Below are 17,540 nucleotides of genomic sequence, written 5' to 3'. Positions count from 1 at the left end.
AACAGTATTGAAATATTGCACAACTGACCAAATGTTTTATCTTTTAGTCTATCTGATCGGAAACAGCAGGCAGAAATTGGCTTTTTTTTGCTTCCCAGGATGATTTTCAACCAATTCCTTAGTTTTGAATGTTCTCTTCTATAGCTAGAACATTTCTGGGAGCTGTTCATATCATTAAAACCATATACTTCTGAAATGTCCTTTCAAAATGATTTTTACGTTTCTCTATGCCAGAGAAGGTGATTAGCAGACCTGGGATGAAGATGATGTATTTAACCCAGCACTTTTTGGACGGTTGGCCAGCTGTGCTGCTTCTTGATGGAGTGCTTCCTCGACGTTTGCTCTGCCAGTGGCTATCGGCTGGATGACCTCCTTTGGTCCTGTCATCAGTTAATGTCTTTGTGGTAGAGAGTATTGCTGTAATTGCTCGTACAAGGAGCAAGAAGAAAGTGTTATCTGTCTTTAGAACAATTTATTGGGGTTTATTTTCATTTCATTCTTGCTTTCTATCTCTTATTTTCCTTAATGGAGATAAACTGAAATTACTGAGGCGATATTGATTGTGCAGTTCAGCGAATTTTAAGGGCAGTGTTCTTCACTGTAGGAAACTTGACCGCCAGTACCCAGGGAAGTTTGATATCATCAGGCTAATTAATATCTTTATGCTAAAGCAAAGCTAGCTTGGATTTACTTTTCAGCCAGTATTTATTTCCTGTTTTGCCTGGAGTCAATAAATAACGTAATGAAGAGCTTCAGAGTTTGAAAGGAATAATTTTCTGCTGAAATGATTCTCCTGAAGTGATGTTTATTTGTCACTGAAGTTAATTGAGTGCTGGAGGTGGATTTCTAAAGCTGTAGACTTTGTGTCCTGGGTTGTATTCTCTCCCTGCTGTTGTGGGGCATATCTTTTACAAGCAGTTCTTTTGAGGTAGAAGACTTAAATTGTGCAGGGCTACCAGACTTCATGCACAGAGAGGTAGTTTTGTATAATCGTGCCTCTGTATCTACAGGTCACCTTTTAAAAAAACTGCTTTGCAATTTATCTTGCAGGTCACTTTTTAGCATGATTTGCATACTGTTTTCTGCTTTTTGTTACTTACAAGATGTGATTGGTCTTGTAGAGACAGCTGCAAGGTTCCATTGCTTAACTTTTAGTTTTGCCTAAGCCTTACATAAGGCTTGCTGTGCATTTGGCTATTGAGAAACTGTATTTTTGAGTTTTAATTTAAAATTGCACTGTATGAGTCTCGGATAAGAGATGATGGTTATGTCCAAGATTTAAACTCCTGCTGTATTTAAAATAGAAAAATTTCTATGCAGTTAAACATATTTGCACACTCCTTAAATTCCTTTGATACAGTAGGATGGCGGTTGTCCGTTTGTGCTATGGAAAGTCCACGGCAAACTGGAGAAACGAGGAAGTAGGTGGTTTGGTCTTGCAGTTATAAATAATAAGCTCATTAGAGGAAATGCTGCATGTTCTGCTTAGAAGTCTAAATGTTGAAATTATGACATTACACATTTCTTCTCATATTTTTGGTACTAATAATCAATATTTTATTTCCTCAGTGCATTGATTATTGCCGCAGTATTTGATCGTGATGTTAATTGCAGAAGAGCTGCTTCTGTAAGTTACCATGTTCTAGCTTATGTTTGTTATTTTTTGTTCATTTACTTTTAATTTGTAGACTTAGCTATGTAGAACTACAGTATATAAGCAATATATTGTGATGTGAGAAGAAAAAGTGCTTTTTTAAATCCTTAGAAGTATGGTGTGAGTTTAGATTTGAACTTATATAATCCACAGAGCCACATCTCGATTTGTGGCCACAGTTCACAGTCTGCTGTATTGTTCTCATGATGGTTAAGATAAAGTGTCTAAGAAAGAGCTATTTAGCATTTTCTAGTTGCAATATGAAAGACAAAAGGGTCATACATAATATACAAACATTATATCTTTTTCAAGTCACCAAGCTGGTAAGTTTTGTGAAGTTATACTTGTCTAATTGTTCATCTACTGTTACTCTGTGATTGTGGTCAGCTGGAAATTTCGAGAATAATATCTCTCCTTCAAACATATTTTCAGTTATTCTAGAAAACTCCTTCTGTTGGACTGGGAATTTTTAAAAGAAAGTGATAAATCCATTAGGCAGATATTGTTATGTAGTTAATAGGACTGACATCAAAGTAGATTAAGTGGAACGTTTTTGTAGAAAATATTTATGCTGTTGAGAATTGAAAAGAATGTGTGATTGTTCTGAAAAGGAGGGAATTTATGGTGGAGAGGTTACAGAATTTGAGAGGAAAAAAGAACAGATGTCTTTGAGAATTGAAGTCACTGTGTTGTATGTATTGAACGTGCTTTCTTAAAAAAAAAAGAAGAGTTGTCTGTTTCAACAGATAAAATATTATCTTATGCAAGTGTAAAAAACCCCACCTTGTAACTGTATTAACTCAAACACAGGACCAGACAATGCCCATCACAGAACCAGGTGTCTCTGTTCCTAGGAGTAAACATCACTGTGGTGCATTTAAAAAACACAAAAAAAAGGCGGTCTTTGCAACGCGCAAATGAATTAACCAGGTCGGTCTTATTTTTTCACTGAAATTTTGAAAGCTAATGCATTTATAACAGAAGAAGGATTTCTCAGGGATACCTGGGTAGCATCCTTATTTTTCCTAACTGCACCTCTCTGAGAGTTTAAGAAGTTAACTGAAGCTGCAGCGTAGTTGCTGGGGCAGTGAGTCAGTTGCTTGTGTAATCGCGTCACACATCGCTTTGTCTAAATAGGTTAAAACCACGGCACAGCAGCCAAGATGCCGTAGATCACTGAGTACTGATAGAACATAGTCTTTGCATACTGTACAGCTAATGGACAGGAGCAATGCTACTTTCCCCCAAACTTCAAATCCTAAATTTTAGAAACTGTAGAATTTGCTATTCTTGGCTAATTAAGTCACTTTATTCACATAAAATCCTTAGAGGAAGACAAAAGTAGCTTTGATTTCCTGAGAACTGCACAAAACATTAAGCAGTATTGATGGTAAAAAGTGAATTGTGGATTTGGTCTATAGGAATTGTCCTAGGAATCAGTGGTAATATATATAAAGAGAAGAATTCTTTTTAACATGATTTCCACTGGAAGTGTACTGCTTGCCATTAGTGGCATGATCTGGTGGTCGTGTGTAATCTTCATTATGATTCTACACTAAAACATAAACCGACAGTTTGACTGTGAAGTATGGTGCTAAACCGGATACATCTACTGACACTGTAAGCTTGGTGCAGGTTGTGTGACCATATTTCAAGTGAGTACAAAATACAGTACATTTTCTTCTCACTTTCCTCTTCTACTTTAAACCAAGCTATCGAGCATTCTGCAAGTCCGTTATCTCCAGTCAAATTAATTTTTTCATTAGTCCATTCTAATTGCAAGCTAGTCAAAATTTGAAATTGCTGTTTTGGTGGATAGTTGTGAAAGTACTGAAACCTTATTTCTTACCTTAGAAAGGGAGGCGAAGAAATATTCTATGTTTACCGGGCATTGCTACAATTTTGAAGAAGAATGTCTGGGAGTCGTAATTATTTCCAATCATTACTGCAATTAAATACATATTTAAATAAACAACATGTTTTTCTAGATTTTCCATCTATTACAATATGCAGTATATTCTAATGCGGAGCACCAAGAAACCAAAATGGCATAAGAGATATTTTGAACCCTGAGGCTAGAGAGAATAAACCAAGACTCTTCGTTTGAAGCTCCGGAAGCATTCTGAGCTGACTCCTGCAGCTCTTTCGGGAATAGCCATTGTAGGGCGTGATCACATGAAGAACTGATCTCACACTGGGCTCCATTCAGCCCGGACGTGTTAGAGAGGGTGTTTTTTTTCCCTCTTGGTTTGTTGATAGTTTTTAAAATCATGACTTAGAGAATGTTTTAATATTTTTTCAGTTTTTGTGGGAACAGCAAATCGTTCAGGTTGGAAGGCTAGTCGGTCGTCTTTGTCCTGATATCACAGGGTCTTTCAGTTAGGATCTTTGTATCCAATTTTTCATCTCCAGAAGGGTTTTGTACGAAAAATGAGAAATTATTATTACAAAACAAGTGAAATATTTGGCAGGTTTTAGGAATTTGCAGTAGTTTGAAACTATGATTAAAATAGTAACATTTTCAGTTACTGAAAATCTCCTAAGTATTAAGAAGAAAAATAATTTTAAAACAATAGAAAAGTGCTAAAGCAACAAGGAGGGAATTCTGTCAACAATAAATGAGCTCTAGAAAATTGCGTTTTCACTTGGACGAAGAATATATTTCGTTATTTTCCTCTTTCTATTTTACTTTCTCTCACGAAGCTTTAACAGAATAATACTGTGGGGATGGTTTTCCTTGTACCTTTTTCTGTGCAACATACTCCTTCACACCCAGGCAAAACAGTTTACTGCATCATCACATTTTTGTTGCTAAAAATGGGATTAGATGCTATTCTCCTAGAACAGAAATGTGTTGAAATTGTCACAGCTGGAATGTGCGTTGTCTACAAAGCCTTCTTAAATCAGTGGTGACATTTTTCAAATGTAACTTTAAACACTGTAGGGTTTGTTTTTTATGTTCCTTTGAGGGCTTTTTCTGTTCATGTTTGAATATCTGGGTTTTCATTGTAAATTTCCCCATAAATGGCTGAAAACTTATTCGCAGAAGAGACACCTTATACTTTTTTTTTTAATGCACCACAACAGTGCTGAAGCTGAGAGAGGTTCTTGGTGGTGCGTACGGAGCTGTGAAACCAGTTACTCTACAGCTTTAGTCTCCACCTGGGCAGTTTTCTAGGGACTGAGCTATGTATACAGGAATTTGCTAGTTGCCATATTTCTCTTCATAATTTCATGAATTGTAAATACATAACACGAACAGGAGAATTGGTAACAAATGGATTGTTTTTCTCCAGGGCTATTAAATTAAAATAATTGACAAATATAGTTATAGTAAGGTAGTACTAATATCTATCTTCGTAAGCAGTGGTTAAAGTTGTATGTTTTTTTAATAGGTAAACTAATCAATTTGGTGTAAATTAGTGTGTAAATTAAATGCTTAGTATACATAGGATGAATCGTAAGTATTTTTGCCATGCTGCTGGACTATTTTTAGATCTTCATGATTGTTTTTCTAAGTAAGTTTAAAAATAGTGATACAGTGGTGGAATTTTAACATTCCTACATGAAGTAAACAAACCTTGTGAAATCTTTGTGAAATCTTTATGCAGCACAGCTGTTTTGCTGCAGCATTGTCTATAGGCCCCTGTATGTCTTTTCCCGATGATTTTGCCACCGTATATTTCAGCCCTGGGCTTATGGATGTATTGGAAATCGGATAAAACTTTCACTGGTTTGAGACCAGATTTATGTTTGAAGTTTCTGATTTAGAAAGAAACAAACAAAGAAAGGCCTTACAGATTTTGTGTCATTAAGACACTTGTCTGGGCGGTACATTTTTAAAAGAAATTGTAGTGCAGTGATTAAACTGTTAAATCCCTGGGATAGGATAGTGGAGAGCATCATGTTGGCTGAAACCTCCCTGTGCCGAGCAGAAGGGTCTCAATAGTGTAAAAGGGGATCTAAAAGCTCATATGTAGGTAAAAAGAAAGAAATTATGCAGGGTGACATGAAACGATGTCCTGGCTGGGGGCCTGTGTTGGCCGAGAGGAGTGAAAACCCCGTCTCCGAAGCTGGGCTGGGGCACACAGCAGGGAACGGGCGGAGGGCCTTGCTGCAGCTCCTGCTCCGGGTCGGCAGGCTGCTGTGGGGCTGCCCGAGGGCGCACCTGCATTGCTGCTGCCGCTGCATTGCTGCCGCCGCTGCATTGCTGCTGCCGCTGCGGAGCACGGCCCTGCGGCTCTGCCTGGGGCTGTCCTCGGCTCCTTAGCCCGGGGGCATGGCTGCAGCCTGGCTGCGGCCGCAGCAGCCCGTGGGCTCGGCATGCAGCAGCCTGTGGGCTCCGCAGCCCGTGGAGGCCGTGGGCGAGCGGCCGGGAGTCAGCCAGTGCTCCGTGTCCTGCGATGGGAGCAGGGGCTGAACTAGCCTGGGCAGGTCCCCGGGAACTGCCGGCGGTGCCCTGAGCAGGCAGAACCGCAGAAACGCGCTGGGAGACGCTGGCTGCTGCAGGGCTTGCTGCACCTGCGTTCTGTGAGCGCTTGCTCCATGTGTAGGATCATAGCATCATTAAGGTTGCAAAAGACCTCCAAGATCATCAAGTCCAACCGTCCCCCCAATACCACCAAGCCTGCTAAACCATGTCCCAAAGCAGAGTATGGTACCTTGACGAGCTGGCTTAACCTTTGGCTTTTACAGGTGGATTACCACGTGCGTACTGTTTTTACGTAGGAAACACAGAAGCTCTGTCTGTCAGAATTCTTGTGACATTTTCAATAAGGATTGGGACTTCGCCCTGGGAGTTAAATATCGATTGTCAGGTGACAAGTGCTGTCTGCTGCTGGAGGTCTGTGTTTGTAGGTAGAGTGACATTTCCCGAGGGAGGTGCCCAGATGGTGATGATCTCTCCTCTCTGAAAAGAGTTCCAATTTACAGGAGTTCTTCTTAGCACTTAAGATTGTATATCCTTTTAAGGAACAAAAACTGATCGGCTTTTTTGAGAGAGCGAGAAAATTCGAGTAGGGAGTTAAACAGGTATATTCTGTGTACCATACAAGTAGAGAAATTAGGGTAGTATTCATTGCATTTTGCAAGATTTTGAGTTTATTTAATGTAAAGCTTTCATATGTGTATCTTTCAAATAAGTATGGCATTCTCAGTATTTTTTGTCTGAAGTTTTCATTGACAAAGAGTGGAACTTTGCCGACTGTTTGCAAATTGTTGAAGGAGTCGGACAACAGTGAGCTGTCTCAATTGCTGGTGTCTACAGGTACTGACTTTCAATTTAGGGCGAAGCCTCGTGTCACTACTCAGAAGCACTCTTGTGAGTGTGACTGGTTTAATAAACTTGCGTTCTTCAACTGCTGTCATGCAACACACAGCTTTAAGAACACCAGAACATAGAGACGCAGAAACAAAAAACCCCTGTGGGCTTGTTCTACTGACAAAGCTTACTTTATTTAAAAAAGAAAAGCCATGGGTCATTTATATTGTTGTGTGTTTTGAATTCATCATCTGGTGTTTATCACAAAGCAAACCTGACTCGTTTTGGTATGTTTGTTCTCTGTTCCTTAGGCTGCCTTCCAGGAGAATGTTGGGAGACAGGTACGGTGACTTTCCTGATCTTCATTCATTAGTGCCTTGGAGGTTACTGTAAGTGTCTAGTGCCTAAAATCAGAATTGGACACTGTGGCTTCGGAGAAATTGAGCAAAAGGGTGTCACAAAATAATTATTTTTGTTACCAGCAAACAGGTTCTGGGATGTGGGTTTTATTTTGATAAGCAAAATCGGCATGTATGATGGTCGTTATACACCTTGCAAACTGCAATGCTCTTCAAGCAGGAGAAGTGCAATATTTTTCTGTTTTGTTTCATTGACTATTTACTTTTTAATAGGATTAGAACAGCTGAAGTGTGCTGCACAGTCTTTGCTATGGTTGGTGATACAGCAATGAACTAGGCTGAAGGGTCTTCAACTCCATGTTTGGTTTTGCCTGGTGTACCGTAATGCTACCGCTAGGTATTTTGAGAAATCTGTTACTTTTGGAAGTACCTTTGCTTTGAAAAAAAAGTATTGTGGTAGGTTACTGTGTAACTTAGCAGCATTTAAGTAGTTAAAATGCTCAGACAGCTTTGATTTGCAACCTTGGAGGAGAAACAACTCGGGTAAAGACTTGGATCTGAAAGTTTCCTGGTTTCTTATCAGGAATTAATAAAGCTGAATATACAACTTAGGGTGAAATGGTTCAGTCAGTGAATTCCTGTGACAGACCATGGCGTGTGAGCGTGGTTAAAGCAGATTTTGTAATCAAGAAGCCATTCTTTAAGGGATTTTTGTTAAAATGCTGTCTAGCTTTCCCTGATATCTTTCCTGAAGATCTCTGTGTTAAGAGCCAGGATGCTACTCCTTTAGAACTACGAGTATTAAGCAGCGTGTCCATAACTGGTGTGTGTCTTTCTAGACAGAAGTAGGTGAACAGCAGAGAAAGGGCGCAAGAAGAGTGGAAGGAGGAGGGCAGGTGTTTCTGGTGACCTGACCCAGCCAGGTCTGTGATGAGTAGAAGCCTGCGTGGTTCTTCCCTGGGTCTGTAGTTAGAGCCCCGCGGTAGTCACACACCGCAACTCAGCCCGGTGCCACTGCCTCAGGTGCTGGGTGAAGTTAACGCCTTGCTGCGACTTCAGTTCCAGGTCGGAGAGGGCTCCATGTGGCAAAAATTTGTGGAGTTTTTTATTTCTTAATCAGAGGATACAGTCTACGATAGTTTACAACCATAAGGTTTCCTGCTTTGACCCATGATTCAAATTTGTCCGTGTTGGTAGAACACACAACAGTTTTAGCTTATGTGTCGGTGTGTTAGGGAGGAGTTTGCAGTGAAATACGGAGCTTTCATGGCATGAAGAACGCTGTCAGTCTCCAGCTGGTTCCTCTAGAAGTTCAGAAGTTTTATTTAACTGAACCATTCCTTACTGCCTAGGAAAATGGTTACTTAATCGGTGGATACACCTTCCATAGTTCTTTCCTCGGGTGTAAAGTGTTGGAAGAGACAGCCTTTCTCTGAATTGGAAGGAGCTAAAACCTGTTCCCCACCCGAAGGAACAATACTGATCCTGAAGAGGTGGAGGGAAACGTTGACCTCGCTTACTGCCTGGTTCCTGCCTGCTTCACCTTTGCAATTCGGCATCTCCTGAATCTGAGAGCTTGCTTTTATGGCCTCAGGAAAAGAAGATGATGTAACTTACTCTTCGTGTAAATGAAAACTTTGAAAACTTTGAAGATTTTTTTTTTTTTTTAAGCACAAATCATGAGAAATGCACATACTTCTACGAAGACAAACTTTTGTAATGGAGAAGCAAGTTTTAAGTGTTCAGACAGAACAGAAGCTGTTAGCTTTTCCTCTGAAGCCTGTCTCTCCCCTGGGCCGTGACCTCTGCGCCCGTGAACCTGGGGTCAGGAATTCTGCTGTCTCACTGACGTGCACTGTGGCCCTGTGACCCTCGGTGAGGTGGCATCGAATTGGCACACTCACAGCCAAGCCATAAATCGCGAGGGCTGGCTTTCAGCTAGAACTGGATTTGTTTAGCTCTGATTTTCCTTATGTACAGTATGCACTCTTACACATTTCACTGTGTGTCTTGTTTGGCTATAAATCATACTGAGGTATTTCTCATGTGTACATTTTCCTCCCTAATCAGCGTTTCATGAGGCTTTTGGAGAGCGCATTCGTTTCCCCTGGGAGTTACCAGGGCTTGCAGCTAGTCTCTTGGATAAGCCAGAAGTATTCTGTCTGTCCTTCTTGGTTCGCTCCGATTCCAGGCCTTGGTTTGTCTGACTGCTGGCGTTACGCTGCCCGGAGTGAGACCTCCGCAGCAGCTGCACCTTCCCACTGCTTGCGGGATGTGCTGCTGGAATCCTTCCGGCTTAGATCGGGAGATATTTTCCACTGTTTTTGCATGGCTGTATCCTAATGTGGAAGAGATGAGCGAGCTGTAAACAAACAAAACTGTATCATATCCAGAACCTGTCCTTCCACATAGCCCTGTTGCTTAAATATCATATGATTGTCCCTTCTGTAGGTGAGCACAGTGTCTTTCAGTGGGCTGGTTTCCATTTGGACTTAATTATGGCTTGTGGAGGCTGTGCTGCCTCCTGCCCTCCAAAACACCGCCTTGCCGCGTAGTACTGTGTTAAATCAGTGATAGCCAGGCAAGATTCTGAATATCTGAATTGTATTGCTTATATAAAAGGCAAATTTTTAGGTGGCAATTGCATATTGAGAAAGGTAATTTATCTTCTAAAATCAGAATTTTTTGAGCAGTGATGTCAGAAGTGTGATACTTCAGTAGGATTCAGTGTTTCAGGCTTTGCTGGGAACCGGTGTTCTTTTTAAAAACAAACAAACTAACCCCAGTTTTTTAATTCATTAATAAATAAGTCATAAAACGTATGTGTAAATAGAAACAAATAGAAGTAATTGAACTCCCACATATTCTACGTGATGCATTTCTAGCTGCCTGGATCTCAAATTTTATACTTCGTAAAACTCGCAGCAGATGCTTGTTCCTTCATAAACTGAAAACATGTTTACATCTATCTAAACCTTCTTGTAGAGAAATCATTTTTTGTGTACATACATAGTCATGCATTCACCAAATATGTATTTGGATATGACTTGAAGGCGTTAAGGTGGCCATTGCATAGTTTATTGCCTGCTGCTATTTACTTTGTTTATCACTGACTCAGAAGTGAAGCTAGGTATTTTGCTGTTTGTGTATCTGATATCCTTTATCTCTTTAGTACAAGTGATTTTACTGTAAATTAGAAATTAAATTGTGTTTTTTCAGTGCTTGGAGAGTAGTAGATTTGTTTTCAATAATGTTGTCTATTTGGAAAGTATTTTATGTTTTTAAGTCATATTTTCTTATTTTTTTCTCTCGTCCCTATGATGTTTATAGGGCACTTTTCCACATGGCATAGACATTCTAACTGCAGCTGATTATTTTGCTGTTGGTAACAGAGTTAACTGTTACCTGACTATAAGGTAAGTTTCCAAGCATTAGTTTTCCTAAACATGAGGGACCTCTTTTGCATGGTGACATATTTGTCTGATTGTTTCCCCTTACTGAACATTATGTTTATTACTGTTGTTTTTGAATAAATTGAAATATGATTTTTCTTATTTCTGCATCACACTGCTGATTAAGTAAGATGTGGTGAGAATGTGAGCATGATTTCCTTGTCTACGTGGAGGAAGCAGCCAAGAGGTAGTATTTGCAGGTGTCACAAAACTATCTGAGCTGGTCAAGATTAGAGAAGACTAGGGGATTTTGAAGAGTTGTAGTAAGAGCAGAGGCTGTTATGATGGCAGAGAGACTCTTATGTGGATGAAAAAGTAAACTAGTACCCATTTGAAAAAACACCTGGCACAAGTTGTGGAATTTGTGCTCTGTGCCTAGACCTTTGGCTTGAGTGCTTGTATTTTTCGTAGGTAGCTCAGTGCAAATCTAACCACAGTATGCAGCAGTGATTGAAAAAACAAACTTAATCACTGCAGTATGGAGTCTGCAAAGAAAATACCGAAAATTTTCGGGATATACCGAATATTCGGGAAATACCGAAACTGGTGGGATGCTGCTGTGAACAGTGGCTTGTCTTGGAATACGGTGTTCTCCTCTGGGCAGCTATCTGAAAAGACACTAGTGCTGAAGTCGGGGGAATTCGGAGGCAAGCTGGGTGCACAGGGTGACTAAAATGAACATGAGATTGCACTTCCTCATGAGAAGATGAAAAAGACTGAGGGCTGGGTTCTAGCTTTGGCTGTCTAAGACAGACCGTCTAGCCTGGGTGTCTAGCCTCTCTCCATAGCCCGTGCAGGGAGACAGGCCCTGCAGAAGGTGATTCAGACCGTTTTAAGACAGGTCAGATAAATTGCCCTGTGGGCTTGTGTGTTGCTCAGAAGCCAGTGGGTTAGAAAGGCCTGAAGAGGTTATATTCCTCGGGAGCAGAAGCAGCAAACAGGTTTATGCTCCGTTGCCAGCTTTGTGACTTCCAGTGAGCAGTTTTTTAAGATCATTTGCACTGGAACCCTCTATCCTCTCCTTGGCTATTTTTTTAATTAATCTGTCCGCCTCCATTTTGTCCCTTTTGTGCCTGATCATGTCACTCTGGATGTATCTTCACCTTCCACCCACTGTCGTTCTTCTGGGGTGCACGCCCTGCTCCTGCGCTCTTCCCTGGAGCTCCCGCCTGCTGAGCTGAGGTGGGGAAACGCGGTGGCTTGGTGTGCGATGCTGCTCGAGGTCCGCGCAGCGGCAATGTGATGTTTGAAAGTCTGGCTTTTTGTTCCAGTAGAAAATTGAAAATATTCAAAATTTACAAGCAGTTTTTGTTTTCTCTCTTTTGTAATTGGAGACTTAAGTTCTCCTTGCTTTCTGAAGAACTGAATTATTAATTTATTTTTTTTTTCAAATGCTCGTTTGTTACTCCTTTCATTGTGATTTCCAGGGATTTTGTAGGAGTGTTACTTATTTACGTGAAAATATTTTTACTCTTGATTTCTTTCTTCCACTCTTGTGCCTTTCTTTAAATTATGCAATAGAAGGAATAAATTTGTAATTTCTTTATAAATAATCCTACGCAGTTAGTAGCATGATTCCTTGAAATCATGTTCAGTGTTATTAATCAAACTCTTCTTTGTAAAGTATTTGTCATCCCATTCATTACAATACTTTCGAAAATCTTCACCACTTTGCTTTTCAAGAAGGATGTAATTATTTGGGTCAATACTTAATTATTTCCTTATTTCTGTCGGAGTAGCATCAAAGGAAAAGTACGTAAGCAAACATTTGGCTGCACAGAGAACATGTATCATTATGATGTGGTGGGAAGAATGGACTTTTCTGATCGGTGTGCCTTAAGGTGGTGTAATTGTTTATGTAGCTGGAAAAAGCTGCCTGAGGTTCATATTCCAGATCTGGAATCTTTAGCTGTCCTTCCCCCGCCCAGATAAAACAGCCCTGGGACACTCTGTATGCCAGCGTGGTGCCGCTGTGTGAAAGGAGGCTCTGCAGCTGTGACCGTCGGCACTGCTGGATTCCTCCGAGCAATACAGTCTCAAAAAGATGTGTCAGATCCTACAGCTGAATTCATCTTTTTTTAATAAATGATGATATATTCTTGTAGAGAAGCAGTATCTTGTGTATTTATATATGTGTGTGTGTATAAACAGTTGTTAGGTCCTTTCAAATCTAAAGATTTTTATGCAAGGTTTTCATGCCGGGTGTCCCTGCTGAAACTTTTTGCTGATGTTCTTTGAGGGATTCAGCTCAAATATCACAATCTGTTTCTGAGGATGGAAGGTAGAGGAAACTCTTTTTGTATGAACTGGGAGTAAAGAGGTTATGTGATTCCAGGAGTTCTGGGCTTGGTAAAAGCAGAGTTGAGGAAGAAGCTTCTTCATCTAAGTAGAGTGGGATACAAAAATCTTACCAGCAACATCATCAGGAAGGCTGGACTTGGATCCAAGGCTACTTGCATTAAATACTCAGTAGGGTACAGATGATGAGGACTGTAGTTAAAGATAATTATAAACTAAAACTGAAGGTGAGGTTGGGCTACAGGCATGGCCCAAGAGATCAACTTTGATGAGCTGGGCGAGGAAGTTCAGATTAAAATGGTTGGAAAGAATGGTGAGTGCTAAAACTAGGACCCAAAAAGCAACTATGAAGAAAAGAGGAAAACTCAAATGTGGCAGGGAAACTGTGTCTGTTGTTGTGTGTTCTTCCAGAACAGGGAAAGGAACCGAAGAGTAATGACTTTTATCATTTCTCTGCTGGCATCAGCAGCCCCTCTAGGGCTCCTGGCAGTACTAGATAGTGCTTCTGTAGCCTGTATTGGCTCAAGTGACTGAGCTCTGTGCTGTGCATTTAAGGATTCCTACTTTTCTGATGACTTATGTAGGTACCAGTATGGTAACATGCAACAATATTTCGTTTTTGTCTTTGTTTGGCTTCTAATTACACACACATAAATTAATGGAACACTATTATGGTTGGAAAGTTAATCACTCAGAAGATATGAACAGGTGAAATTAAGGTAACCCATGTGTCCTTAATTTTGTCGCTTTGTGCATGCCTTTGACACAAACACATTCTACTGATTGCTTAGCTTTCCAAGATTATTTAACAGAAATCAGATGTACTGAAAAAACATTTCACTTAACTTCTGTTAACCTTAGTTTTCAATAGCTGATACTTCTGAAGACTGGAAGCAAGTGTGGCTGTAAAGTTAGGTAATTATGAGGCTACCTAGATAATTAATTGTAGTGTTCCCTTACATCTTAGGTCTTGACTTTGCAGCTTTAACTTTTTTTGTCAGAATTGACTTTGTGTTTATGTTTGATTTTTAAAAAGGACAGATTGAAGACCCATATTCGATTTTGGACCATTGCATTTATTAAGTTACATTTCTGTAACTTAATTTTACTGTGTACTGTGGTTTACGTCATTAATACGTCTCTCCAATCTGAAATAATTTTATAAGTTAATATACACATCTAGATTTCTGGAACATAACAATGGGAATTGAATGTTTATTTTTGCTTCTCATTACTGTCAAGCTTTTTGTATGTATGGTAGTTTTTATGAAGAATCTGAAAGTTTAACAAAAGTGATTTAAATTTTTTTCAAAAATTGTAAAATATTACCTGTTGTATTATTTCATTCAGTGGCATCTCATTTAGGACACGCCAGGTTTAATTTTTTTTGGTTGCTTTAAAACGAGAAGATTTAAATCTTCGGAGTAGCTTGTGTTAAAGTGTACACAGATGTTGATTCTGTTCTCTCTGGACACTTTTTCAGTGTGTATATTGCTGGCTTTCCTGAGTATACACAGCCAATGATTGATCATTTAGTTAACATGAAGATTAACCACTGGGATAGGTAAGTTCATAAAGTCTAATTATGAATATCCAGGAATTGACTGTTCTGCATATCATGCTTTTGTAGATGATTTTTGTATATTTTACTTATACTAGAGTTTGCAATAGCATTTGACTGAAGGAAACTGGGCAACTAGTAGCTAATGTCACCTATACCTCCCTAGCATATTGTCACTTAAAGCACTTTTATGAATTTTGTCTTTTTGCCATGACCTCAATCTGTTAATAGATTAATAAAATGCATTTATATGGTATATAGTGTATGTGAGGGGTAAACACCATCATCATACAATTATCATAATTAAAGTAGATTTCATGCATAGAGATGGTGCTTAGTCATATTCAGTGTTCATGAAGATTAAAATGTATACATATAACACAAATGAGATTATATCAGTGCTGATAATAGTTTGCATCATGAGAAATAATAATAGTTTACTGTAGTGTCCCTGCCAATGCATAGAACGAGCCCTCAGGTTCTAGCATCCACACTTATGTTTTTCTTTGTCTCTTTCAGCAATAAGTTCTGTTCATATAGCTAAAAGCTAGCTCTAGGCTGTCTCTTTGGTCCACTGTTTGGTTTTGTTGGCTTTTTTTGAGGGAAGGAAGCATAGGATGGACAGAGAGTATTGTAATTTTTAATATTGCTGGGGTCTTTATTTTAGTTGGCCACAGGAATCCCTTCCTGACATTTTTTTATTTCCTAAATTTTTACTAGACATTACTTCTACTAAATTCCTAACCCCAAAAAAATAAAAAAATGCTTTTTTACTTCTTCAGTGTTATTCGAGAACTTTCGACCAAAGCTCTGCATAACCTTACTCCGCGGGCTCCTGAGTACATGGCGAATGTGGGTAGGTAACAAAGAAGTTCTGTATAGCATGCTGAATCAAGTGTTCTAGCTCATGGAGCAAAAATGTATTAAGAAGATTTAAACGTGCACCATGACTTAATAAAAATTAAGATTTCCCCTGCAACTTAATACAGCGTAGGGACTCTGGCCCAGACTCTTTCCAGTGGTGCCCAGCGACAGGACAAGGGGCAACGGGCACAAACTGAGGCACAGGAAGTTCCGTCTGAACATGAGGAAGAACTTCTTCCCTCTGAGGGTGACGGAGCCCTGGCTCAGGCTGCCCAGGGAAGCTGTGGAGTCTCCTTCTCTGGAGATATTCCAGCCCCGCCTGGACGCGGTGCTGTGCAGCCTGCTCTGGGTGACCCTGCTTCGGCAGGGGGGTTGGACTGGGTGATCCCCAGAGGTCCCTTCCAACCCCATTCTGTGATTCTGTGACACTGATAGCTTTGCCAGTTTTCAGATTTTATGCAAAAATTATAAAATACTGCCAGAGCATTTTTTATCTGGGGACTGGACTTTAGTTACCCAGCTATGCTGGACCCTGCCGGTTCCGAGATGACTAACTGGGTGTAGCTCTGTTGGAACAACTCAGGGAGCTAGCCCTCAGGTACCAAGCTTTTTCTTTGGTAATATGACTTTGATGTCCTGAGGGGTGGGGGGATCTGTTTCGTCCTGTCCAGTCTGACATCTTCAGCAGAATTCCTTTTTGACTCTTGTGTGTGTAATCAGATGTTTCTTAGCGTGAACCGAGAATTTTTTGCTCGGCCCACTCAAGATCCTGGGGGTGTACCCTCTGCTTTTTAATATGACTGAAAGACAGCGGCTGACACCCAGGTGGATCTGTGGTTACCAGCCTTGCCGTGGCTCCCTGTGCTGGACTCGGAACGTGGCAGTTTCCGGGGAAGTAAAATTCCATCGAAGTACAAGGCTCATGTCCCTTACTGCCCAGCCAGCCCCATGCCTAACAGCAAGTACGTTGGTGTATGTGCTCCAAACAGGGAGACAGCTGTGAATACAAAATTTCTTGGTGTGGTTTAGTCTGCTTTGTCAGAATTTACTTAGATTTTTAAAACTTGGTTTTCATATAATGGCCAGGATATGTTGACCTGACTTTCCAGAAATGGTTTTCCTGTGTTATTTCTAGGCAGACATGATTACATTTAGAACTGTCATCTGTCACTATGCTTTGTTTAAAAAAAAATACATTATTTAATCTCTTTCAGTTTTGCCAAGACTTCTACCATTCTCAGTGGGCACAGATCTGCACACGCGCCATGGGGCAATTCTTGCCTGTGCTGAGATCACCCATGCACTGTGTAAACTAGCAGAAGAGAATAACAGGTATAAATGCAAGATTATCTTGACTATAAATTTTCTTTTCATGTCTGGTCTATTGAAAGTTTCCTGAGTATAGTTCTGGAAATCTCCACCTTACTGAACTTCTTTTCCATTGAATTTTTGTTTGTTTTGATCAGTTATGCTAAGCCTTTGCATTTTATTCAGTGATGTTATAAACTTAAGTCGAAATTTGTCATCAGAAAGGGATATTATTTGCTGCCTTACTTGGAGAGTTCAAAGTTATCTTTTCAATATAGATGCAACCCCCTTTCCCCATAAGTATGCTGCCTTCCTGCTGAGGGGACCGTCTTTTGTGTTCAGTGTTAGAGAAATAGCTCCTCAAGCAGCGTTGGACTGATGTAGTTGTTGCTGCTGAATGCTGGTCCAGATGTGTGTGTGTGTGCGTGTGTATATATATGGGGGGGTGTACACAGACACGTACTACATATAGGTGATGTCGCCAGAATAATTGACAAAATTATTTGGACATGTCTTTGCTTTAATGTTGTCCTTAAAGAAATGAGTCATTTACCTTTTCTTTCTTTCAGTCCAAAAATACTGAGCTGAGAAGGGTTATTGGTGTATTACTGATTATAATGTTACTACAAAGTGACACGAATTTTTTTTTAGTCCATTGAGTTTGCTACATGATAGCAAAGTAACTTCTGTTATTAAGTTTGCGAACTATTTAAAATTAAATATTACATATTCCTGTTGATCGTAATTTGGAAATCAAATTATTCTTCTTCTGTTTGAAAGTACA

General features: G+C 39.9%; 1 protein-coding gene across 3 annotated transcripts in view; it reads left to right on the top strand.

Moving 5' to 3' along the window:
• Nucleotides 1-17,540, top strand: part of TBCD (tubulin folding cofactor D) — a 139,468-nt gene that overhangs the window by 61,848 nt on the left and 60,080 nt on the right. For all 3 annotated transcript variants that reach the window (XM_075441207.1, XM_075441205.1, XM_075441206.1), the window contains 6 exons: nucleotides 1,570-1,627; nucleotides 7,226-7,255; nucleotides 10,604-10,689; nucleotides 14,507-14,587; nucleotides 15,367-15,440; nucleotides 16,663-16,780. In XM_075441207.1, coding sequence (XP_075297322.1) covers nucleotides 1,570-1,627; nucleotides 7,226-7,255; nucleotides 10,604-10,689; nucleotides 14,507-14,587; nucleotides 15,367-15,440; nucleotides 16,663-16,780 — 447 coding nt within the window. The remainder of the gene's footprint in view (nucleotides 1-1,569; nucleotides 1,628-7,225; nucleotides 7,256-10,603; nucleotides 10,690-14,506; nucleotides 14,588-15,366; nucleotides 15,441-16,662; nucleotides 16,781-17,540) is intronic.

Source organism: Opisthocomus hoazin, chromosome 21 (assembly GCF_030867145.1).
Source record: "Opisthocomus hoazin isolate bOpiHoa1 chromosome 21, bOpiHoa1.hap1, whole genome shotgun sequence".
In the NCBI taxonomy this organism is placed as follows: domain Eukaryota; kingdom Metazoa; phylum Chordata; class Aves; order Opisthocomiformes; family Opisthocomidae; genus Opisthocomus; species Opisthocomus hoazin.
Note: the sequence above shows the minus strand (reverse complement) of the source record. Positions and strands in the feature narration are given on the sequence as shown.